Source organism: Saimiri boliviensis, chromosome 11, assembly GCF_048565385.1.
Source record: "Saimiri boliviensis isolate mSaiBol1 chromosome 11, mSaiBol1.pri, whole genome shotgun sequence".
Lineage (NCBI taxonomy): Eukaryota > Metazoa > Chordata > Mammalia > Primates > Cebidae > Saimiri > Saimiri boliviensis.
The window spans coordinates 68,554,899-68,581,125 of NC_133459.1; the positions used below are offsets into that span (position 1 = coordinate 68,554,899).

General features: G+C 36.2%; 1 protein-coding gene and 1 non-coding gene across 3 annotated transcripts in view; both read right to left on the reverse strand.

Annotated features, from left to right (window-relative positions):
• The window catches only part of ANKRD13C (ankyrin repeat domain 13C), a 98,760-nt gene that overhangs the window by 51,490 nt on the left and 21,043 nt on the right, over window positions 1-26,227 (reverse strand). The window contains exons 2-5 of one of the 2 annotated variants that reach the window (XM_039474315.2): window positions 23,839-23,880; window positions 12,988-13,092; window positions 3,982-4,067; window positions 2,077-2,122 (exon numbers count right to left, since the gene is read on the reverse strand). In XM_039474315.2, coding sequence (XP_039330249.1) covers window positions 2,077-2,122; window positions 3,982-4,067; window positions 12,988-13,092; window positions 23,839-23,880 — 279 coding nt within the window. The remainder of the gene's footprint in view (window positions 1-2,076; window positions 2,123-3,981; window positions 4,068-12,987; window positions 13,093-23,838; window positions 23,881-26,227) is intronic. The other variant, XM_039474316.2, reaches the window with a different exon arrangement.
• LOC120366246 (U1 spliceosomal RNA) lies at window positions 4,426-4,588 on the reverse strand. Its single transcript, XR_005580979.1, has one exon. It is a non-coding gene; the product is annotated as a U1 spliceosomal RNA (small nuclear RNA).

Sequence of the window (26,227 nt, forward strand, 5' to 3'; positions counted from 1 at the left end):
GAAATGTATACACGTTATATAATCAGTGTTTAAAATTTACATAAGCTGTAATTTATATAAGCTGAAGAGGAAGTCTGATTTGTATCTAAAAGCTTCAAATAAAGAAGGCAGTTTATCACAAATATAATTTGTAGAAAATTGTTACTTGTTGAAAAGAGACCAGATTCTTTCTCAAGACAATAGAAAACTACTACTTTTTCATATGGTCGAGAGAAATAAGTGTTAATGGACTTCAGATTTATCGCTGCATTTATTTTTTCAGAAGAAATAGGAAGATGTAAAGGAATTAGAAGAAATAGCAAGTATGACTGTTAATTAAAATTTAAATCTGGTAACTTCCTAGGCATTTTACTGCTATATGGTATAGTGTATAACCTATTTTATTACTGATGAGTTGAAACTGAATTTGCAAACCCAAGTGTATTGTGAGAATATCATAACTTCTTAAAGGTTAACAAATGTCAGACGTAATGTTATAAATTAAGTTGCATTTATTGACCTACCATAGACCAGCAGGCCTAAAACTGAAATTTCTATTACCTTTCTTTTTTTTTTTTTTTAGACAGAGTCTTGCTCTGGAAATCCCACTACAAATTGCCTGGGAAGAGCAGTGGCAGCACTGGATGGGGCTAAGTACTGTAAGTTATTTCCATTTCACAGTCCAGAATTTGTTTTTAAATGTACAGAGAAAACCATAGAGGCACAGAATATGGAACTGAAAAGAAACAGATTTGATAGTTCAAAATTCCTATTCTACTGACTGAATTATTTGTCCAAAGTCCCTCATTTGGTATTTGGTATAATACACATATGTGCCTGGGCAACAGAGTGAGTGAGACTCTGCCTCAAAAAAAAAAAAAAAAAAATTTAATTTAGACGCTTTTAAAAAAACATACATAAGCTCATTATGTCCAAACCTTATAGATTATATTTTTAAAAAATCTTTAAAAACAATGAAATGACTGTAAAAATTCTAGGGCAAAATTAGGGTCTTTCATAAGTCATGAACCAGTGTTCAACCAAATAGTATATAAAGAAAGTGGCTATAAAGTATGCCAGGGGCAAAATAATTGAAAGACAACAAAATATTAATAAACAAAAAATGTTAACTAAACTCTCCACATTCAGAGATCAAAGTACTAGATTTCAAATATCCTTAAATTCAGTAGTCCAATAATCTTATAATTATTTTCTTTTCTAAAAATTCCTTGCATTCTATTATTAAATTTTAAATGCTTTTTGTAAAACAAAATTTTTAAAAGTAAAAATACCATTTTCAACCTTAAAATTGGGCTGGTCATGGTGGCTCATGTCTGTAATCCCAGCACTTTGGGAGGAGGAGGCAGGTGGATCACCTGAGGTTGGGAGTTAGAGACCAGCCTGACCAACATGGAGAAACCCCGCCTCTACTAAAAATACAAAATTAGTAGGGCATAGTGGTGCACTTCTGTAATCCCAGCTATTCAGAAGCCTGAGGCAGGAGAATCACTTGAACCCGGGAGGTGGAGGTTGCAGTGAGCTGAGATCAAACTGTTGTACTCCAGCCTGGGCAACAGAAGCAAAACTCCATCTCAAAGGAAAAAAAAAATTGGCCAGATGCGGTGACTCACTTCTGTAATCCCAATACTTTGGCAGGCCAAGGTAGGATTCCTTGAGCCCAGGTGTTTTAGACCAGCCTGGAAAATGAAGTGAGATTCCATCTCTACAAAAAATAAAAATAATTAGCCAGGTGTGATAGCATGTGCCTGTAGTCCTAGCTACTCAGAAGGCTGATCGTGGAGGACTCTTGAGCTCAGGAGTTTGAGTCTGTAGTAAGCTATGATCATATCACTGCACTCCAGCCTGGGCAACAGTGAGAACTTGTCTTAAAAAAAAAAAAAGATTTATTAAAGTTACTAATCAAGTTGGAATAATTAAATATTGCAGGACTTTATAATCATTACATTTCAATGTCATACAAATGCTTTTCTTCAGAGCAAGTATTAAATTTGCTATCTTAACATTTCTATATGAGTTACTTTTATACTTGTATTTTTGCATGAGTACAAATTTTATAGTGAAACACAGCACTCTTACCCCAGCTTTGAAAATCCCAGTGAAGTTCTAGATAAAAGTCACCTAGCTGAAAAATGAAATATGAATAATTACTAAATCCATCTTAGTTAACAGCTCTTATGCTTTAAAAAACATTTTATCATCAAAGGTCTCTAGTCAGAAGTAGGAAATGATAAAAAATTAACTTTAATGTTTGGCATTTGATAGAAAAAAAAATGGCTATTCCTTAAGATAAAACATTATAATACATGCATTACTATACTTATTTACAAAGGAAAATATGCACCCGTATATTTTATAAGAATATTTTGATTACACAGTAACATATCTGAAACAGGTAAGCATTTAAATTTGTATCAATAAATATTACACTTCCCAGTATAAGCACTTAAATTTATATCAATAAATATTATATTTCCCATTATAAACAAAAAAATAATAAATATAATTTTTAAATAGCCAACTTTAGAAGTGTTATTAAAAATTACTACCAAAATGATTTTTTGTATAGCCTCATAATGGCATTTAAAAAATGGCCCATTGTAATAGAAAATATTTTTCTGTAAAGGAATAATATAAGTTTATTAAATCTGAAACATATCATCATATAATATCTGTTAAAAAAAAAATCTTATTTTTCTTTTTGAGATGGAGTCTCACTCCATCGCCCGGGTTGGAGTGCAGTGGAGTGATCTCCGCTCACTGCAACCTCCACCTCCTGGGTTCAAGCAATTCCCCTATCATCTCAGCCTCCCAAGTAGCTTGGACTACAGGCATCTGTTACCACATCCAGCTAATTTTTTTTTTTTTTTTTTTTTTTTTTTAGTACAGACAGGATTTCACCTTGGTCAGGCTGGTCTTAAACTCCTGACCTCAGGTGATCTACCCACCTTGGCCTCCCAAAGTGCTGGAATTACAGGCGTAAGCCACTGCACCCAGCCGAAAAAAAAAATTTTATTTCACAAATTAAAAGCTGGACACCAAAGACTGTAACGTTAAGGAAACTATTACAAACAAATAGTCTCAAAAAATAAAAAAGGGAGGGTATACATTCTAAATATAAGTAAAGCATTACATATATAGCAACAACAACAAGTTAGTCTTTTTCAATAATAAAAGTGAATGTTAATTGTAGGTATCATTGCAACATGAGTAAAACATTTTTCCGGCTCTTTCTATATTTCTTCAGATCTTAAAAAAAAAAAGCACCACTAACAGAGATAAGCTATCATCATAGCATCATGACAGGTCTATCTTTCTCCCACAGTTTTTTCAGGCAGCAGAAACACAGAGGAAGAGAGTAACAGTGGAAAACAAACCACTCTCTTTCATCGTGCCAGCATATCCAGCTCTTACCACAAGGAGGTAAGACAGATAAAAAGAGTTTTTGTTATATAAAAAAAATACAGGCTGGGCACCATGGCTCATGCCTATAATCCCAGCAGTCTAGGAAGCTGAGACAGGTGGATTGCTTGAGCCCAGGATTTTGAGACCAGCCTGGGCAACATGGCAAATCCTCATCTCTACTAAAAATTCAAAAAATTAGCTGGGCAACAGAGTGAGGCACTGTCTCCAAAAAACAAAACAAAACAAAACAAACTGCTTCTTCTAGTAGCAGTGGCTTTAGCTGTAGAGAATCTTCCAATTCAAAGGCAAAGGAAAATTACTGCCGTTAACTATGACTTAACTCCTTTTTCTTAAGAGCTCTTATCTAATAATAAATCTTTATCTTCCTAGTTCAAAGTGAGGTGCTTCTACTAAGATTACGTTTATACATTACAATTATTACTTAATTTAAGCATGATTTTTACCATTTCTTGGCCCTTAATAATAAGTGAGAATTTAAATTGTATTAAGAAAAAAATGCTTAAAACTACACTTATAACTACTCTCAAGGTGCAAAATTAGTAAAGAAATATAGCTTACCTCTTTCAGGGCTTTTAATAATCGAGGTCGTTTTTCTTCAACACTTTCCCTGGATTGCTGCTTAAGCTTCCTTAAAAGAGCTGTAACTAAAGTTTAAATTTTAAAAATAATTAATTTAATTTTGATCATGCAATAAAAATATTATTGTCTTACGCATATAGATAAAGACAATACATGTACGTGTACGTGCATGTGTACATGTGTGTGTAGTTACAACCACAATATATTTTGAAAGGACAAAAATCAAAGAGCAATGTTTAAATTACTGAAGGTCTCTTGGAACAGTAAAAGAAGCTGAGACATAGAAGTCAGAGAACATGGGACCTATACAGACAGAATAAGTTAGTAAGTGAGTTTAATAAAACCAGTATGATCCCCAAAAAATAATAAGAGAAATTTCAACATCAACCTATACCATATTCACACTAACTTTTCTTTTTTAACCAAGAGAAAGCGAGAACGCAGTCCCCTACTACCACAAATTATGCAGTCAAGTTTCCCACATTTGGGGAAATCACAGGGATTAGCACAAAGGAGTGCAATGGATAAGCCTCGCCCTGGGAAAACCACCTTCATGATCATGGTATCTCCCCTGCCAGGTAAGTATTCTTCACACTAACTTTTACTCATGTTTAATTATCAGTAAGGATATACCTAACTGTGCCAAGACAACCAAACTCATTCAAATGATGCAATGTCCTATTATAACGCTGACCTCAAGGAAGATCTCAAAGACAACAGACCTCAAAAATCCCACTGGAAACCACTTTTCTAAAAACATATAATTACCTGCAATTGTTACCAGGTGTATCTGTTCTTTTTTCACTGGAGGATATACCTTAACCTACTATCAATACAGTATAAAAATACAAAAATGAATCTTATTGTATCTGGAAAAAGAACTTCTGAATCCAAGAACACCTAAAGTCCTCCATAGTATATTTTCGATTACTAAGAGACTGAGATTTAAGCACATTGCTGAAGTTCAAACCCTAGCTTTACCACTAAGTAGTTGCGTGTAAACTTTGACGAGTTACTACCTAATTTCTCTAAACTACTTTTTTCCTCTCCTTTGTCAAGTAAGAATAGAAGTAAGGGCACAGTGGCCTGCACCTGTAGTCCCAGCTACTCAGGAGGTTAAGGTGGAAGGATCGCTCAAGCCCAGGAGTTCGAGACTAGCCTGGAAAACATAGTGAGACCCTATCTCCACTAAAAAAAAAAAAAAAAAAAAAAAAAAAAAAAATTAGCTGACACTTGATGATATGTACCTCTAGTCCTAGCTACATGGGATGCTAAGGCAGGAGGACTGGTTGAGCCCAAGAGTTTGAAGCTGCAGTGAGCTATGACCATGCCACTGCACTCCAGCCTGGGGGACAGAGCAAAACACTGTGCCTACAATTAGCTAAATACAATTTTTATCTATTAGAATGAAGGTGTAAAATTCACTGTCAAAAATCAATTAATCCTTAACATTTACCAAAATAAGAAAAAATATTAGACTTGTATGAAATAAGCATAGGAAAAAAATAAGAACATGGAAAAATGTGCATTGGGAGGAAACATATGCATCAATACATGTTAATTTCTTCCTGGTTCTAACATATTTTTCATATACATACATATATATGTCTTTTGAGGGCTTTTTAAAAATCAGTATATTATTTTTACTATTTCACAGTATGCATTCTTATAAAACACTTCAAGTTCCATGTGGAACACAGAAGCAGAAGGCGAATAAAAAAAGGTAGTGAAAGCTTGGACCAGATTTTTTTGTGTCCACATAGGCCCCAAATTAGAAAAAATCTAGGGAAGGATATAAAAATAGTAGGAGCCATTCTTATTTTTAACCACAGGTCTAACTAAATTCCAATATACTTTTAAAAAGCCCAAAATCAAAGAACGATGTTTAAATTATTGAAGGTCTCTCAAAATAATAAAAACTGAGACACAGAAGTCAGGAAACACAGGACCTAGTTTCAGTTCTACCATTTACTACCTCGGTGACCTAAAATCACCAGTTCCCAAATACAAACCTACATTTTCTCTGCCCAATCGTTTGAGTTTCCAATGATATGCAGCAAAATGAGAAAAAGAGTGAATTAGAATGAGTTTTTTCTTTTTTTTTTTTTGAAACAGAGTCTTGCTTTGTCACCAGGCACCAGGCTAGAGTGCAGTGGCGCCATCTTGGCTCACTGCAACCTCCACCTCCCGTGTTCAAGCAATTCTCCTGCGTCAGTCTCCCGAGTAGCTGGGACTACAGGTGCATGCCACACGCCCAGCTAATTTTTGTATTTTTTAGTAGAGAAGGGGTTTCACCATGTTGGCCAGGATGGTTTAGATCTCTTGACCTTGTGATCTGCCCACCTCAGCCTCCCAAAGTGCTGGGATTACAGGTGTGAGCCACGGCTCCCAGCCCTATGTTTTTTCTTAATAAATTATTTAAAGACTCTTCTTCCTACTTTTGGTTTCAAATATCTTTTAAAAAAATAAAATGTGGATAACAAAAGACAGTAGTTCTCTTTTTTATAAAGTCCTGATAGTCTAAAATGAAAAAGTTGGATTCCTATCAATCCCCAGTAAAATTTTTTTGTCTGGTCTTTAAAATCCAAAAAGTCTGAGAATCAATGACTTAGATAATCATTTAAAGATTCAAGTTTGTATGAATCTGACAAATCTTCCTGTTTGTTATAATTTAACTTTAATATCAAAGTTATATTACCCAAATGTAATACCATTCTTTTTAATGGTCATTGCTTTCCACTATAAGCTCAAGTACCTTAATAAATCTTACTCAATATACCTTGCCTTCAGATTGAAATTGACCTCTATTAAATGTAGAGAATGGAAAGAATTCAATTACTAGATAGAAAGGGTCTTTCAATAAAAAGCAGAGGCCATATATTTTTTTAATCAGCCTAATATAATTTTATTAACTAAATATAATAACTGAAGGCATTCAGTAAATAATGACCAAACATTATTAAAAAGGCAATGGCAACTACTGTACATAGCATAGTATATAATATATGCAAAGGGATTCCTTTTTCTATATAAGACTTCATATTGAAAAACAGCATCAACTCAAACTTGTTATGGATGCACAAACATTCAGAAAGCAATTACACAAAATTACCAGTGCCTTTTTTAAGGATCAGAATTTGTACTCTCATACTGTAAGAATTTTACTAACACTGATTAATAATGAAGATAAAATTAGCTTTAGAAGATTTAGGTGATAACAGAATTCATATAAAGACTCAAATGTAAAAGTCCATAAACCACAACTAATTTTACTTTTTCATTCCTCCTTCTCCCACTTAAGTTTACAGTTTGACTTAAAGCATTTGGAACTATGCTCTACTGCTCCGAGTATTACTTAAATCTGTATCTTTTGCCCTCCACTTCCTTCTAAGCTCCAATCCATTTCCTGCTTCCTACTTGGATAATTCTATTTGATATATTACAGATAATTCACACCTATAAATCTAATACAAATTAAAGACCATACTGCTCTTGCTCCTATAGTCTATATATCAATTAATTCATGAAATCACCATCAATCCATAGCACAGACCTTGGAGTTACTCTGAATCATTCTATCATTACCCATATCCAAGAGATCATCCATTCTGTTAAATCTTTAATCTTTCTTTTAATTACTTTCTAATCCCTTACTTCTCTAAACACACTATGTCTTTAAGTCAAGCTTACCTCATTTGTTCCAAAAAATGTTTTTTTCTAAATATCTCTTGCCTCCCTGACTCCACTGTATTAATTAGAAAGTCTTTTTGCTTATCTAATAATATCAATCCCTGCTTTGATGTTTTCTGGGGTTTTGCAGGACTGGAAATTTAGATTAAAATGTTGAATAGCACATAAAGCTGATATCAGTGTGGTCCCTTTATCATTACAACTTCATCTCCCAATACTGGTCTTTGCCCCTTTATCCATCTTCGCCACGTATCATTAAGAAGCCAAATACAGGGCTGAGCGCAGTGGCTCACACATGTAATCCCAGAACTTTGGGAGGCCGAGGAGAGTGGATCGCCTGTCAGGAGTTTGAGACCAGCCTGGCCAACATAGTGAAACTCTGTCTCTACTAAAAATGCAAAAAATTAGCCGGATGTGGTGGCGGGTGCCTGTAATCCTAGCTACTTGGGAGGCTGAGGCAGGAGAATCGCTTGAACCAGGAGGCGGAGATTGCAGTGAGCCAAGATTATGCCATTGCACTCCAGCCTGAGCAACAAGAGCCAAACTGTCTCAAAGAAAAAAAAGAAGCCAAATACATAATGTTTCCTAATCTATGACTTGTTTTTTACATTTCCATGCTTTATACACATTCCACTGTCGCACACTAGAATGACTTTACCCACCTTTTTAACTCCTAAAATCCTTTGAAAGACCTTTATAACCAAACACCTTGCTAAAACCTGAATGACTTTTCCACTCATCTGTTTCCCCTAGGACTTACATACTACAGAATGATGAAGAATATTCATGGGTCTATCTCCGTAACATAGGATGAGTTCCTCAATGTCAAACTTAACGACACATCCTATGTTTCTGACACATCTAGTAGGTTATTTAGAACACTACTAGATGGCAATTAGAAATAGACAATTCCCGCCCTCATACACTCTGCCTAATGGGAATGAGCAGAGTACTGACATAGTATATGGGTAGAGAAAACTTCCTTGTACTTGAGCTGAAATCTCAAGAAACAAGAAGCTGTGACAAAAAGAGGAGGATATACAAGTATGAAGAGCATGAGAAACCAAAAAGCCAGCAGAGCTGACACATAGAAAGCCAGATGGAAAGAGCAAGATGAGGAAGGAGACAAAGAAGTGATGCTATCATACTGGATCTTACAAACAAAGTTAGCAATGTTGGTCTTTGTCCTCAGAACAGGAAGTTGTAAAAAGTTTTATGTAGAGAAAATAAAATACAACAAAATATTAACAGTGGTTTTTTGTTTTGTTTGTTTGTTTTTTGAGACAGGGTCTCACTCTGTCTCAGGCTCCAGGCTGGAGTGCAGTGGCACAATGTAGTGCAGTTCACCACAGCCTCAATCTCCCAGGTTCGAGTGGATCCTCCCATCTCAGCTCCCAAGCAGCTGGGACCACAGGCGCATACCACCATACCTGGCTAATTTGTGTATTTTTTGTAGAGACAAGTTTTTGCCATGTTGCTCAGGCTCTTCTTGAATTCCTGGGCTCAACAGACCCACCTGTCTCACCCTCCCAAAGTGCTGGGATTATAGGTATGCCCCACTGCACGTGACACTACAGTGGTTATCTTTGAGTGATATTATTTTCTTTTTTTCCCCTACAATTTCCTAATTTTCTACAATGAATGTCATCATTTTCTTATAAGAAAAAACATTATAAAGTTTTGAAAACTCAGGAGAGTTGTGATAAATAGAAGTCCTACTATAATACTTTATTTTTTTTAAGACAGGGTCTCATTTTGTCACCCAGGTTAGAGTGCAGTGGTGTGATCTGAGCTCACCGCTACCTCCACCTCCCAGGTTCAATCAATCCTCCCATCTCAGGCTCCCAAGTAGCTGGGACTACAAGCACACACTACCACACCAGCTAATTCTGTACTTTTTGTAGTTTTGGGGTCCTTCTATGTTTCCCAGGCTGGTCTTGAAATCCCAGGCTCAAGCAATCTGCCTGCCTCGGCCTCCCAAAGTTGAGGAAAATCTTCTCTCAAAAGGAAATATAAAATTGAAGGCTAAATGAAGAGTTCCAGTTCAATATAAGACTGCAAACTAACAAAAATTGCTGTCTCTCCCTCCAGATTAACCTTTGATGTGCCACAAAAATAAGAGAAAGGCTGATAGAATCCCCAAAACTATTATAAGTATACTATGACATAAATCTGCACAAACTGTGAGCAACTTCTGAAAAGTGCACAAAGAAAACAGAGCTGTCTAGATCACAGAAAGCTAGGGACTACGGGTGAGGGATAAATTGTGGGGAAAAAAGCCTTTTTAGCTGTATCCATATCTCAATCTCACACGGGTCTGGGTTGATCAATGTTTACCAGGTAACCACTGTAAGGCAGAAAAGCAACATAATCTTGAAATTTTGTTATTAATTAGTGAAATAATTCTAAAAAGTCTCTGATAAGTAGTGTGCATTGTCTATTTTGTGATTCAGGAATGTTAGAAAAATTATCTGAAATCAGAAACAATGGACAAATAGGCCACAAAGTTTTTGCCAGTAATTAATAATATTAGATTATCTCAGATTTTTCAAAAAACATAATTTTCTAAGCTCAGAAAATGTTAATGTAACACAAGCCAAATAATCAAAAACTAAAATCATAGTACTTAAAATAATTTCAAAGTATAGACCTAGCCAGTCATGGTGGCTCACGTCTGTAATCCGAGCATTTTGGGATGCTCAGGCGAGTAGATCACCTAAGGTCAGGAGTTCCAGACCAGCCTGGCCAACATGCTGAAACCTCATCTCTACTAAAAATACAAAAATTAGCCAGGCGCAGTAGCGGGCACCTGTAGTGCCAGCTACCTGGGAGGCTGAGGCACGAGAATCACTTCCACCTAGTCTCAAAAACAAACAAAAAAGGACAGACATATGTTTAACATCATTATACATTTATTTTAATATTTCCAATATTCTGTTGTGAAAAGCAGCAAAGGAGAAAGGACTTACAGAGTGCCTACACACATTGATTATGAGTAACATATAAACAAAGAACAACAAACTGTGGAAGGCTGCAGGAGGCCTCTAAGGAGAAAGGCCTCTCCACGCCTCATGCTCTGGTGCAGGGTGACCTAGGCTCTGTTACCATAAACATTGTGCTCAAGGACATAAAAGCCCTTCGTAGCACTATGACGTGGGCAGACTTGTAGTTTCCTTGTAAGGCCCACGTTCCATCAACTGTACATAGATAATAAGCGAAATATGTTCTTGTTTTGTGAAACTCCCAAACTGCCACTGTTATCAATTCTTAGAATGACACACCAGTTCTGGTTCACTGATTCAGTTTCGGCTCACTGATTAACTCCACCATCACCCTCTCCCCACCATTACTTCACCCCTACCCTGTAGATCAAAGCGACTGTAAACAATAAATAGTGTGGATGATCAGAGTTCCGGGCCTTCACTGTCTCCTCCAGAGAAATAAGTGATGGCCCCCTGGTCCCACTATCTCTCTTAATCTTTTTCTCATTCCTTTGTTGCCACCGAACATGGGGTACCCATGGGTGACATAGGGCTGGTTCCCTACAATATTTTAAATAAGAGTTATTCAATTAATTATCCTTTAAGTTAGCGTTAAGTATTTGTTTCCTGTGATGGGAAGTAATAAAAATAAAAGCACTAAGCAATTATGGTTATATAATTACATAATAATGGACAATCGGATATTATTTAGAATGGCAAAGATACCACTCTACATAAGAAAATCACTTTAAGAACAGACCTCAACTATATGAGCCTCAATCTTTTACCTTTAAATTGATTGCTAAATATCCTGTAACTAATTTTCCATGAAAATTTTGTTTATTGGCCTTCCCAATAATTATGAATTCTTAAACAGTAGAGACCAGGTCTTTTATTCTCCACATCTTAACCCAAACACATGCTGTATAGTAAGGACTCAGTAAATAGTGATTCCAGATAAAAAGAATCCTTGAGGCCAGGTGCAGTGGCTCATGCCTGTAATCCCAGCATTTGGGGAGGCTGAGGCACACAGCTGAGATTACAGGTACCCACCACCATGCCCAGCTATTTTTTTTGTACTTTTAGTAGAGATGGGGTTTCACCATGTTGGCCAGGCTGGTCGTAAACTCTTGACCTCAGGTGATCTGCCCGGCTTGGCCTCTCAAAGTGCTGATAAATCTTAAGAAAGTGCCCAGAAGAGCCCAAAACATAGCATCAAAATAAGACTGAATCTATGTAACATCCTAAGAGAGTTCCATATTATACATTTCTTTAACAAAACTGCCAACATTTTTAATTTTCTTCCACAAAGTTAGATTTAATTGATCATTTTTGGCCTAAAACTGTAAAGATAATATTATCACCAAGATAATATTCCCATTCATCCGGATTAAGTTTTGTGAAATTTTCCACTATTGAGATGTACTTGACAAAAATAACATCTGTATGTGTAGTTGAAAAAAAATTATCAGTAGGAGGAGGGAGAGTAGAATAATTGAATATTCAGTATATTATAAAAAAGAATATGATGTTTTAGAAATACTCTTTTAAAGACTAAAACAGAATAGAGACAGTCTTATGCTTTGCTTCCAGCAAAATCTATACCCGTCAACTAAAGCAGTTAGCTATTTAACACTATGGTTATTTTCATTTCCAATAATGGCCTAAATAATAAAGCAGTTGCCAGAAAGGACTGTCAGGTATCAATTTTTTTTAAAAAAAAAGTCCTGTATTGGCTGGGCGCGGTGGCTCACGCCTGTAATCCCAGCACTAGCACTTTGGAAGGCCGAGGCGGGTGGATCACGAGGTCAAGAGATCGAGACCATCCTGGTCAACATGGTGAAACCCCGTCTCTACTAAAAATACAAAAATTAGCTGGGCGTGGTGGCGCATGCCTGTAGTCCCAGCTCGGGAGGCTGAGGCAGAAGAATTGCTTGAACCCAGGAGGCAGAGGTTGCGGTGAGCCGAGATCGCGCCATTGCACTCCAGCCTGGGTAACAAGAGCGAAACTCCGTCTCAAAAAAAAAAAAAAAAGTCCTGTATTATGGATGAATTAAAAAGTCAAAGAACATCAATAAGCTAGAATGCTGCAAAAGAAAAAAAAAAAAAAAAAAGTAATTTTAAACATGATTCCTCAATTCTTTCTGTGTACCACTAAATGTTCAAGTTCCTAAGTCATGAATAATTTATATGTAAGTTTATAGATAACTGCAAAGGTTCATATTATGGAAAGTTACAGTGAATTAAGAATATTTCAAAAGCATCACTTCATATTTTTAGAATATATTCAACAACAGTAATTCATATTGCTTACTCATCTGTCTATCTCCATAGCTGATGGCTTCTGCCAGAGGGCTCCATCCCTGAGCATTTTTCACCTTGACTGGAGCATTGTGAGCCAAAAGTAAATGGGCACATTCTGCAATATAAAGTAGTGATAATATCAAACATCATGTAATTTTTAGAATCTTTAAATGTAAATATATAAAAGTTTAATATACCAAATTAATATAAACAGATGAAATAAACACTGTACCATGTAGAATTATATAATCCAAAAAATTCCTATGTGTCTATACCAGGTCATTTCAGATCCCTAGATTCAAAAAGTATCCATTCTACTACCTAAAAATAAATTGGATCTCTCTGCAAAGAAAGTATCATGTTTCAGCTGGGTGCGGTGGCTCACGCCTGTAATCCCAACACTTTAGGAGGCAGAAGCTGGCGGATCACGATCAAGACCATCCTGGACATGGTGAAACCCCATCTGTACTAAAAAAAATACAAAAATTATCTGGGCGTGGTGGCACGCGCCTATAGTCCCAGCTACTCAGGAGGCTGAGGCAGGAGAATTGCTCGAACTTGGGAGGTGGAGGTTGCAGTGAGCGGAGATCACGCCACTGCACTCCAGCCTGGCACCTGGCGACAGAACGAGACTCTATCTGAAACAAAAAACAAAAGTATCATGTTCCCTAATAATTGTTCCCAAGAGTATTTTTTAAATCTTTTCATACTCTAAAAGACAACCCAAGAACTTCAAAAGTGATTTACAACCAAATATCTATCAGCTATTGACACCCAAAAAGGATTTGTATGTCCATAATGTCAAGTACGAAGTTCATTATTTCAGAAAAAAAGGTGTTTTCAAAAAGAGTCAGTAATGTTTCCAATAAACACTTAGTTTTAAAATTTTTAATTCTTATGGTTTGGAAAAATATTCAAAAAAGGGCAAAACTCGGCTTATGATACAAGGACAAATCTAAATAGTTTTTTAAATAATCAAAAGAAGTCTAAGGTGTAGACTTTCTATAGGTTGAGAAAACTTTTTTAAAATTAAAAATAAAAAGTGTATTAACAGGAAAAAAGTTAAAACTGAGGCCCATGGGAAATTTAGGTAAGACAGCCATCCATCCATTCATTCAATCAATAATTCAGCAAATGTTTACCAAATGTCCATTATATGCCATTTCTAAATACCAGGTACTAAATAAGGTATTGCTATCAGAGAGCATACTTCCTGTGTTGGCATATAACATGTAAATTAATAAATATAAAAGAAAAATAATGCAAGATAATGGTAACTGCTTTGAAAGAAATAAGGGCGTTAAGACAGTGTAATGTGGGTTGGCTAAGGTGGAGAACAAATGGCACTACTTTAGTACTATTCCTAGTGATACAAGAAACAATTATACTAGTGAGAAGTTTTACTACCATCATGTAAAATAAATACAGAAATTTCATAAAAGTGTTTAAATCCATTAACAGTACATAAGAATATATGTACATAGATGTTTATTTTAGTGTTGTTTGTATGGCAATTATATTGGAAACAAAGTGAATGTCCAAAGTAGGGTAATAATAGCTATATCGTATTTACATTACAGTAATAATATACTATCAATTTTTAAAAAATCGAGTCATATCAAAAGCACAGAGAAGACAGCTTTAATGGTTAGCCAAATTTGGGGAATTTCGCATCAAAAAGAATAATGACTAACTAGTTTTAACACATTGAAAAAAAAAAACTGATAAACCCATAACAACATCAAGAAATAAAAGGAAAGGCAATAAGTTCTAATTTACAGAATAATGCAATGTTACCTAATAAATGTAGAAAAAATGATAAAAATTAGAAAATTTAACATAATACCCCACGTAATAAGTGATTTAGGCAACGCTTTATCGAATGCTAAAGCCACTAGGTAAAAGGCTTTATGCTGGGAATAGGATATTCACGGGGAACCAAAGTATTGTCCCAAGAATATTTACTAATAACAGACAGAAAAATGTTCCTTTACAATGGATATATTTGAAGATTATCACTTAAACAAATGATCTAACTTATCGGCAATTAATAATGAAATAATCTGAATTTGTGTTTCCAATGTGACAAAGTTCCTAATATCACCTATGAAGTATTCTATCCAGAAATGTTTAACCTGAATCTAATAAAGCCTCTATAGCTAACTTTAAATTCACAGAAAAAACAAAGGATAAAGACCAGGTTAAGAAACATGGAGAGAAAATGATCAGGCAAATCTGAGAGAAAGGACATTCTGCAAGTTAACTAGTCAAGACTTTTAAAACAGTTGGGCACAAAGGTAGGGAAAAGGTGAGCAAATTGCTCTAGATTACAAGACATAACAACCAAATGCAATGAGTGACCCTCAACTGGGTCATGTTTCAATACAAAAAACCTACAAATGACATTTTGGGAACAACTAGAGAAATCTCAAAATGCATTAGCTATCAGATGATATTTTAACAACCTCATTAATTTCCTTGGTGTTATAATGATAATATGGTTATGAAGAAGAATGTCATATTCTTAGAGGTGCATGCAAGTATTTGGGGGTAAAATGTGATGATATCTACATCTAGTTTTCAAATGGTGTAACAAAAATAATATATATAGGTAGGGTGCAGTGGCTCAAGCCTGTGATCCCAGCACTTTGGGAGGCTGAGGCGGGGGGATCATGAGGTCAAGAGATCGAGACCATCCTGGTCAACATGGTGAAACCCCGTCTCTACTAAAAATACAAAAAAAAAAAAAATTAGCTGGGCATGGTGGCATGTGCCTGTAATCCTAGCTGCTCAGGAGGCTGAGTCAGGAGAACTGCCTGAACCCAGGAGGCGGAGGTTGCGGTGAGCTGAGATCGTGCCATTGCACTCCAGCCTGCATAACAAGAGTGAAACTCTGTCTCAAAAAACAAACAAACAAACAAACAAACAAACAAAATATATATATATATAACATACAGGTCGGGCACAGTGGCTCACACCTGTACTCACAACACTTTCGGAGGCTGAGGCGGGTGGATCACCCTGAGGTCAGGAGTTTGAGACCAACCTGGCCAACAGGGTGAAACCTGTCTCTACTAAAACACAAAAATATTAGCCAGGTGTGTTGTCACTGGCCTGTACTCCCAGCTACTATGGAAGCTGAGGCAGGAGAATTGGTTGAACCCAGAAGGCAGAGGTTGCAGTAAGCCGAGAGTGTGCTACTGAGCAATACTCAGGCTCAAAAAAACAAACAAATAACAACAACAAAATATATATATAATATACAAATTAAAATATGACACAATGCTAACAATTATTGAGTCTATGTGGAAAGTATTTCAGTGTTTGTTGTGATAATCTTTCAATTGTGGGGATATATTTAAAATTCTTCATAATAAAATGTTGAGAAAGATAAATCAATCAAAAAAAGGAATCAATTAGAGCCATCTCAACAGGCTTAAAGGAATTTTCACAGTGTACTGCTAACTGATATAATTTATCTACTCAATACAGTATATAATTATTGCATTGTTTACAAAGGAATGAGTAAGCCTGGGTGCAGTGGCTCATACCTGTAATCCCAGCGCTTTGGGAGGCCGAAGTGAGCAGATGACCTGAGGCTGAGAGTTCAAGACCAGCCTGGCCAACATGGTGAAACCCTATCTTTACTACAAATACAAAAAGTAGCCAGGTGTGGTGGCACACACATGCAATCCCAGCTACTCAGGAGACTGAGGCAGGAGAATCATTTGAACCCTGGAGGCAGAGGTTGCAGTGAGTTAAGATCGTGTCATTACACTCCAGCCTGGGCAACAAAGTGAGACTGTGACTCAAAAAATAAATAAATAAATAAATAAATAAAATGGAATGAGTAAAAAACTACATACATGAGTGCGTGTGTTCAGACACATGCACAAATATTTCTATATAGTAATAAGCATAGAAAAAAGTATGTAAGAATATCCAGCAGGTTTTAACATGTGTTACCATGTTTATTGGGAAGAGAGTTAATACGAAGAGGGGATGATAGCCAAGATAAAAAGAAAGTCTTTAAAAAAATAAGAAAAACAAATGGACCCATCTCCCAAAAAATCATTTATAAATATGTTTGTATGTATACATGTATAGAGGAATGTAAACATGTAAGATACCTACAAACTTCTAGGGCTATTTCATGGTAAACTGTTGAAAGAAAAGAAAAATATGGCAAAGTACTATCTGTAGTGATTCTACTTCCATGAAAACAAACAAAGTCTCTGTGTTGTAAGTAAAGAGTATGATATGAAAGGACATCCATGATGCTGTAAATGTTAACTACATCAGGGAAAAAAAAGTAGAGAGATGATGCTTTTATACATCTATGTATTGTATTATTTCAACTACTTCAACATGCCTGGATTACTAACCAAAAAAATCATTAAATAAAAAAAATGGACCAGGTGCGGTGGCTCACGTCTATAATTCCAGTACTTTGGGAGGCTGAGGCAGGCAAATCACGAGATCAGGATATTGAGACCAGCCTGACCAACATGGTGATACCCCAGTCTCCACTAAAAATACAAAAATTAGCCGGGCATGGTGGTGCACTCCTATAGCTCCAGCTACTCAGGAGGCAGAGGCAGGAGAATCTCTTGAGGCGGATGTTGTAGTGAACTGAGACCACACCATTGTACCTGTATCTGTTGCCTGGGCAACAGATCGAGACTCCATCTCAAAAAAAAAAAAAAAAGAAAAAAATATTAAAAAGAGGGTTGCACAACAATATCTAAAGCAATACGGTCGGATTCATATAAGATTTATATATTATGCTAGACATATCGACAATGTTTCTGATACGCCACAGACCAGGCAGAACAAGTGCCCTTCACACACTAGTCACAACTCAACTAGAGATTAGCAACTAACAAAAAAATCAGATAATCATAGATATGCTAATAACCTGTGACAAATTCTTAAAAAAAAAAAAGAACTGGATCATTCAAATGTCTTTTCTCATTAATGTTAACAATGCATAATAATAAAAGAAGGTAGTTAACAACTTGGTACTAAGGCTTAAAGAATGCATAAATATGCCAGGAAAAAGTCAAGACTTGAGGATTGTTGACATTTGCAAATTATGAGAAATAAAAAACATATATTAAGGCTGGGCACAGCAGCTCGGGCCTGTAATCACAGCACTTTGGGAGATCAAGGTAGGCAAATCACCTGAGGTAGGGAGTTTGAGACTAGCCTGGCCAACACGGCAGGCTAAAACCCTGTCTCTATTAAAAATAAAAAAATTAGCCAGGCATGCTAAAAATTAGCTGTGGTTGCATTCGCCTGTAATCCAAGTTACTCGAGAGGCTGAGGCAGGAGAATTGCTTGAACCTGGGAGGCGGAGGTTGCAATAAGTGAGGTCATGCCACTGCACTCTAGCCTGGGTGACAGACTGAGGCTCTGTCTCAAAAATCAAACAAACCAAAAAAATAAAAAGAAAGAAATCACATTAATAAGCAAGAACTATAAAGGTGATCAAATAACAGAGAGAATGAATGAGAAAAATAGGATAGTTGAAAATAACAGAGTATCTGGAGTTATTGTTATTAAAGTGAGAAACCATATTAATTCTAAAGTTTAAGGAAAAAATAAAAAATTGCAGATCCAAAAAAGACTGAAAATAAATTAAAAGTTGCAGCAATTAGTTTGAAAGACCTTTCTCTGATGTTTTCAACCAAAAGGATGAGAATTAAAGATTAGTTTTTCTATATCATCTTGTAAAAATTCCTGAAACCTTCTTTAGGTATAATATTATTCTTCATTTCCATCCAAATCCATAGTTCAAAAACCTCCCACGTCCATTGACTAATATTAGTCAATGGACTCAGAAATTCAGAAAAAATCAGTCTTCTGTGGTGAAAAACTAACATTATTCAGTAGGTTAAGATGAGTAAGAGAAGGGAAGCATATAGCAGAGTAAAAGATTCTCTTTACCTCAATCAAAATATTATTTGAATGTCCTGGGAAATTTTGTTGTGTGTATAGACAAGTACACAAACAGAAAGTGCCCTTCAACAATGAATCACTAAAGGTACAGTGTATCTTAAAAGAAGACAAAAGAGAATAGACTATCTAGGCTGAACGAGGATATAATGTGAAAACAACGTATAGAACACTAAGTAGGCCAGGAGCTGTGGCTCACACTTGTAATCATAGCACTTTGGGAGGCCGAGGCAGGTGAACTGCTTGAGGTCAGGAGTTCAAGACCAGCCTGGCAACATGGTGAAACCTTGGTTCTACTAACAATACAAAAATTAGCCAGGCATGATAACACATGCTTGTAATCCCAGCTACTACTAGGGAGGCTGAGGTAGGAGAATCACTTGAACTTGGGAGATGTAGGGTGCAGTGAGTCAAGATCATGCCACTGCACTCCAGCCTGGGTGATAGAGCAGGATTCCAACTCAAAAAAAAAAGAACACTAAGCATAAAGTACATGTTTCATTTTCCAGTACACATTCCATTCTCACTCTTGAGCAACCAAATATCAAAAATATAAACAGACTTTCAAGTTTGTTTGGTTTATTTTAAAAAGAGAATTACACACACACACCCATATAAAGAAGGAAAAAAAGAGTGCACGACTGGAAAAATGTAAATGGATCATATGTTATCGGTTGTGTCTATTCTTTTGAAAAGGATTCAGAAACAACAAATACCAACATTATTTGCAGATCCTGAATCATCAAACCAAGTGTTTCCCAAAATACATCCCACAGAATTCTAGGCTGTCAAGATACTCGTGAAAAAGAGCAAACATCAAATAACTATGGGGAACTCTGACCACTATGTCCAACACATGCCCCAAAGTGAAACATTATAATGCATATTAGCATATCAAATTTCTAACAAGTTCTGCAATGAAGAAAACTTTTTAACTTTTATTTACCGAATATTTTTCAAATTGATTTGATCTGGAAACTATTTTCTTCTAAATAGCTATCAATATCCCATGAAACTAATGTGGTTTTTCTTCTGTACTTCAATGGATGCAAAGAAACTAATGTTTTATGAAATATATTTTAATTTGTTGTTGTTGTTGAAACAAAGTCTCGCTTTGTTGTCCAGGCTGCAGTACTATGGTACGGTCTCAGCTCACTGCAAACTCCACCTCTTGGTTCAAGTGATTTTCCTTTCTCAGCCTCCCAAGTAGCTGGAATTACAGACATGTGCCACCATGCCCAGCTAATTTTTGTATTTTTGTAGAGATGGGGTTTCACCATGGTGCCCAGGCTGGTCTCAAACTCCTGACCTCAAGTGATCTGCCCACCTCAGTCTCCCAAAGCGCTGGGATTACAGATATGAGCCACCACACCTGGCTGAAATACATTCTAAAACAGGCTGATATAAACCTATGTTGAAGCATAATAGTACATTTATCTAAAATTAGAACACCTTCTGTCAGAATATTATTTAAGTGGAAAAACAAACTAAAATTAGAACCCTAAACCAGAGATGGCAGATAGGCTTCATTTCACATTCAAATTCTGGTAAATCCATATTAATTACTAAAGAGCTAAATTAGGAAGGATTCCAGAATAGCAATCAAATTTGGCAAGATGCATGTTGGCCAACTTTGATATAGACCATATCCTTTCTGAATGGTTCTCAGTGAAAAAGAGGGCAAAACAATACACCATAAATAGAGATTTTAGAGCCAGGCACTCCATGTTGAAATTGAAACTCAGCTACTTTACTCTGGGTAAGTTTTGGGGCTAATGTTTTTCTTCCTTAAAATGGGGATAATAATAGTACTTCACTCACATGATTGTTTTAAGAGTTAAATGAGTAAATATGTAGAAAGTACTAGGAAAAGCATTTGATATATTGTAAATAATCAATAAATTCCAGTTATTTTTCTAAAGTTCTAATCCAATGTTCTTTGAAAAGAAAGCATAAGTTTTTATTGATCTAATTCAACTGACTGTATCTGACATATTTTCACCAAGGTTGCTAGAGATGTCAATCATGGCCTGCCCTATCCATATTCCTGCTAAACTAAACATACTTCCTCTGTATTCCTGATTCCCTCTCCTACCCCCAAATCTTACCCAAGTCAGTCTAGCTAAAGCTAATTTCACAGAAGCAAATACTCATCCTAAAGACAGGTAATGCACAAGTCTGCCATCACCCATAACTCGTGGCTTGGCTTGAGACGAACTGGACCAATCAAACTTTTCGCTCAGAAATTTGGGAACCTAAGAAACCAATCTAGTGGTGAATGTTGAAACCGGAAAGTCATTAAAACTTAGGATCCTAAAAGAGTTATTTTAGCTCTGTTCAATTTCAGTAAACAGAAAAAGGCAATCATGAAAAAGGAGGAATACTGCAGAGATAAAGAACTGCAGATACACTATAAGAGATAGAAAGATGAGGCCAGGCGCGGTGGCTCATGCCTATAATCCCAGCACTTTGGGAGGCCGAGGCGGGTGGATCACGAGGTCAAGAGATCGAGACCATCCTGGTCAACATGGTGAAACCCCGTCTCTACTAAAAATACAAAAAAAAAAAAATTAGCAGGGCATGTTGGCGCAACCTGTAGTCCCAGCTACTCGGGAGGCTGAGGTAGGAGAATTGCTTGAACCCAGGAGGCGGAGGTTGCAGTGAGCCAAGATTGTGCCATTGCACTCCTGCCTGGGTAACAAGAATGAAACTCCATCTCAAAAAAAAAAAAAAAAAAGAGAGAGAGAGAGAAAGATGATAAGGAAACAGGAGAATGACTGATTCCTCCAAACATCTTGGTTCCCACTCTTCCTGAGACCTGGCTGGTCCCTACTTCTTGAGTTTCTCGAATATGTAGTTTTTTAATGAATTTCTCTTTACTTAGAAGTTACTCCTGTTAATATTCCTTGTAAAAAGAAAAAAGAAGCCATAATATGGAAGATGCAGATTTGAATCATCAATTATATAGAATTAAAATTAAAATTAAGGTCAGACACAGTGACTCACATCTGTGAATCCCAGTGCTCTGGGAGGCCCAGGAGGGAGGACTGTTTGCGGCCAGGAGTTTGAGAACAGCCTGGGCAACACAGTGAGACCACCATCTCTAAAAATAAATTTAAAAGTTTATTAGGTATGGTGGTATGTTCCTCTAGTCCTAGTTAGTTGGGAGGCTGGAAACAAGAAGATCACTTGAGGCCAGGAGTTTGAAGTCACAGTGAGCTAGGATCACACCACTATACCCCAGCCTGGGCAACAGAGCAAGACCCTGTTTCTAAAATAAAAATTATATTATCCTGAGGATCACATGCTTTATTTAAACATTCGAACTTAAAAACCAAACTAGCAAAAGTACTTTGTTTTTCAACAAAAAAAAATTCAACCCATGGCAACACAGTGAGAACCTGTCTCTACATAAAATGAAAAAATTAGCTGGGCATGGTGGCATGTGCCTATAGTCCCAGCCACCTGAAGGCTGAAGCAGGAGGATCACTGGAGCTCAGGAGTACAAGACTGCAGTGACCCATGATTGCATCACTGCACTTCAGCCAGGGGAGAAGAGCAAGACCATGTCTCAAAATAAAATAGAAACATGTCACCGCGCCCGGCCGAGGGCGTTTGTTCTAACAAATCTAAATGGAAGAAAAATGTATTTCTTCTCCTCCTCCTTCCCTTCCTCTTGCTCCTTTATTTTCTTCACCTTCGTGTTCCTCTTTAGAAGTGTGACATGGGCCGGGCGCGGTGGCTCACGCCTGTAATCCCAGCACTTTGGGAGGCCGAGGCGGGTGGATCACCAGGTCGAGAGATCGAGACCATCCTGGTCAACATGGTGAAACCCCGTGTCTACTAAAAATACTAAAAATTAACTGGGCATGGTGGTGCGTGCCTGTAATCCCAGCTACTCAGGAGGCTGAGGCAGGAGAATTGCCTGAACCCAGGGGGCGGAGGTTGCGGTGAGCCGAGATCGTGCCATTGCACTCCAGCCTAGGTAACAAGAGCGAAACTCCGTCTCACAAAAAAAAAAAAACAAAAAACACAGAATTAAATTTCTTTTAAAAATTTTATCAAACGCATTTAAAATATAAAAATCTAGTACTCAAAGAATTGCTATTTAGCTATCTAAAATCCTCACTTTCCAGAACAACTGGGGATCTAAATAACTAAAGTTTTACTGCACTTAGGAATAACCTACAAAAGTAGACATCTCTTAAATCACCTGCCTATAAGTTTTTTTTTAAAGAATAAATACCTTAATAAATACTTAATAAACAAGTATTAAGTTTTTGCAATTATCTACCATACAAAAGGCTTAATTTATGACTTTAAGTATATAAAATACTATATATTTAAAATCATATAAAACTCTAATATGAAAAGTATTATAATAAATCTTAATATTTGGAAATAAGTCTTCTAAAATTATAAATTCCTGCTTGATAAAATAAGTAAGGGGAAAAAATATACTTTCAAAAGACATAATGGTTAGCACAGGATTTCCACCAACACTTTATAAAAAGGACTATAGAGCTTTTCGGCTTTCGGCTTGGAGGAGGCCATGGTGCAACTTTCTTCGGTTGTCCCGAATCCAGTTCATCCGACACCAGCTGCCTCCACCATGCTGCCAACAACAAAAAAAGTGGGGGGACTATAGAAAACAAGAAATATTTACTAATTTCAATATACTGAATTATAAGTTCAAGTAACAAAATAATCAATTTTTTGTTGGGTGGGTGGATCACCTGAGGTCAGGAGTTCAAGACAAGCCTGGCCATCATGGTGAAACCCCATGTTAAAACAAAAACAAAACAAAACAAAAAACAAAACTCAGAAGACAAAACTGATCTTAAAAATTTTAAACTGACTACACATAATTGAAGTTAAACATTAAAAAGAAAATTTTACTAACCTTTATTTCCTAACATCACAGCAAGGTGTAAAGGAGTATTTCCTAAAAAGAAATAAAATAAATAAATTAGAAGGTATAAAAACATAAGAACATTTACTTAAAAGTGGGTTCAGTTCCTTCAGAAATTTCACTGGCAGATTTTAAGCAAAAATGATATGACTGCAAAATAGTATTGCTTAAATAGCAAATTTAAAGTCAGAAGATACCATATTTTCTAAGTACAATGTACTCCCCAACCCCTTCAAAATAAGGATATCCATTTTGAGATTTATTTTACAAACAGATTTCACAGATTTCTTTTGCCGCTCATTTCTCTTTCACATTATTCTTTGTTCATTTAGCAAACAATTTAAATACCTAGTCAATACTTGGGGACAAAAATCAATAAAACCCAATCGTCTTCAAGTTGTTCAGAAGTCAAATATGTTAGAGACAAATATGAAAATAAATAATAATTATTATTTATTACATAGAAGGGAGTATAGCATGACAGTGGAACATAGAGCAGATCTCATAACTTTGCAGAGGGTTAAATATTGAAGAATGGACCAAACGGAAATGAGTCTTAAAGAATTTGTTAGAAATCTGTAGGTGAACAAAAGCAACCTGTCAGCACTCCAGATTTTTTTTTTTAAGTTATCCAAATCACACTCAAGTACAGGAACAATTTATATTTGGGAAACAAATAGAAATTTATCATTAGTTGGGGTGAAGAAGTTATAGAAAACCATAAAGAATGAAATTGGAAAGATGAGCAAAAGACAAAGACTTGAAAGCTATGCTATGAAATTTGGACTACATCCTATAGCTGATGTTATAGAATGACTAAATTAAATTTCCATAAGCCACACTTACGGTCTAAAAGTTAAACCAACAGTAATATTTGAAAATAAAAAGTAAATAAAATTTGCTAAATTTCACATATTAGCAATTTTACAGAAGTGAAGTCATCACATCAACAATTCGGAACAAAATAATGAGCTAAACATTATCAAGGGATCATATGCAGGATGAAATAAACTTTACTTTATCTCAGAGATGTGTGTGTGATATACTCCAGTCTCTTAGCTTGACAAGAGATCCACAATAACACACACACACACACACACACACACACACACACACACACACATTTTGCTCAATAAAGGCAGAATGGAATGGGAATTTTTGGCAAAGTCAGCAAAATACTATTTTGAGCAAAATTTATCAAACAACACAAATAAACTTACTACATTAAAGTCATCTCCATGACTGGATGCAGTGGCTTACGTCTGTAATTCCAACAAGGAAGCCAGATCACCTGAGATCAGGAGTTCAAGACCAGCCTGGCCAACATGGTAAAACCGCATCTCTACTAAAAATACAAAAATTAGCCAGGCGTGGTGGCATTCTCCTGTACTCCCAGCTACTCAGGAGGCTGAGGCAGGAGAATCACTTGAACATGGGAGACAGAGGTTGCAGTGAGCCGAGATCACTTCATTGCACTCCAGCCTGGGCGACAAGGGTGAAACTCTGTCTCAAAATTAATAAATAAATTAAATAAAGTCATCTCTGTAAGTAATTTTACCAAAACCAAAACAAAACCAAACCCTGAATTACAGAAAATCCCTTGATCTTAACTAGGGACAAAAAACAAGACAGATTTGGACATATAAGTCACATTATTTATTTCCGAAATATGAACTGGTGGTACAAATTTCCATTGGTACTTAGTACTTTAATATGAAATATGCAATGAAGAAAAGTATCTTTCATTATAGGTATTTTTAAACATGAATTTAGTAAAACTGATTTCCCTCTCCTCCCATGTTGAAATTACATACCTGTATCATGAAGACATTAAAGAAACACCCCCTCTCCTCACAAACAACTCTATGTCTGCAGTTTTTCGATTTTTCCCAAAGGATGTATAAAGTTAAGAGACACTCAAGTGAATTTTCTGCATTAAAACTCTCAGTAAAGCACAATTTTCCATACTAACTAAAATGTTCAGTTCAAATAAAATAAAAATGCTTAAGAACTTTTTTTTTTTTTTTTTTTTTTTTTTTTTGGTGACAGAGTCCCATTCTGTTGCCCAGGCTGTAGTGCAATGGCCGATCTCAGCTCATCACAACCTCTGCTTCCTGGGTTCAAGTGGTTCTCCTGCTTCAGACTCCCAAGTAGCTGGGATTATAGTCGAGTGCCACTACTTCCGGCTACTTTTTATATTGTTAGTAGAGACAGGTTTCATCATGTTGGCCAGGCTGGTCTCAAACTCCTGACCTCAGGTGATCTGGCCGCCTCAGCCTTCCAAAGTGCTGGAATTACAGGCATGAACCACTGCCCCTGGCCCTTAAGAACAATTTTAAACACTGATAAAGTATACACTGACAGATTAGGAGCCATCTGT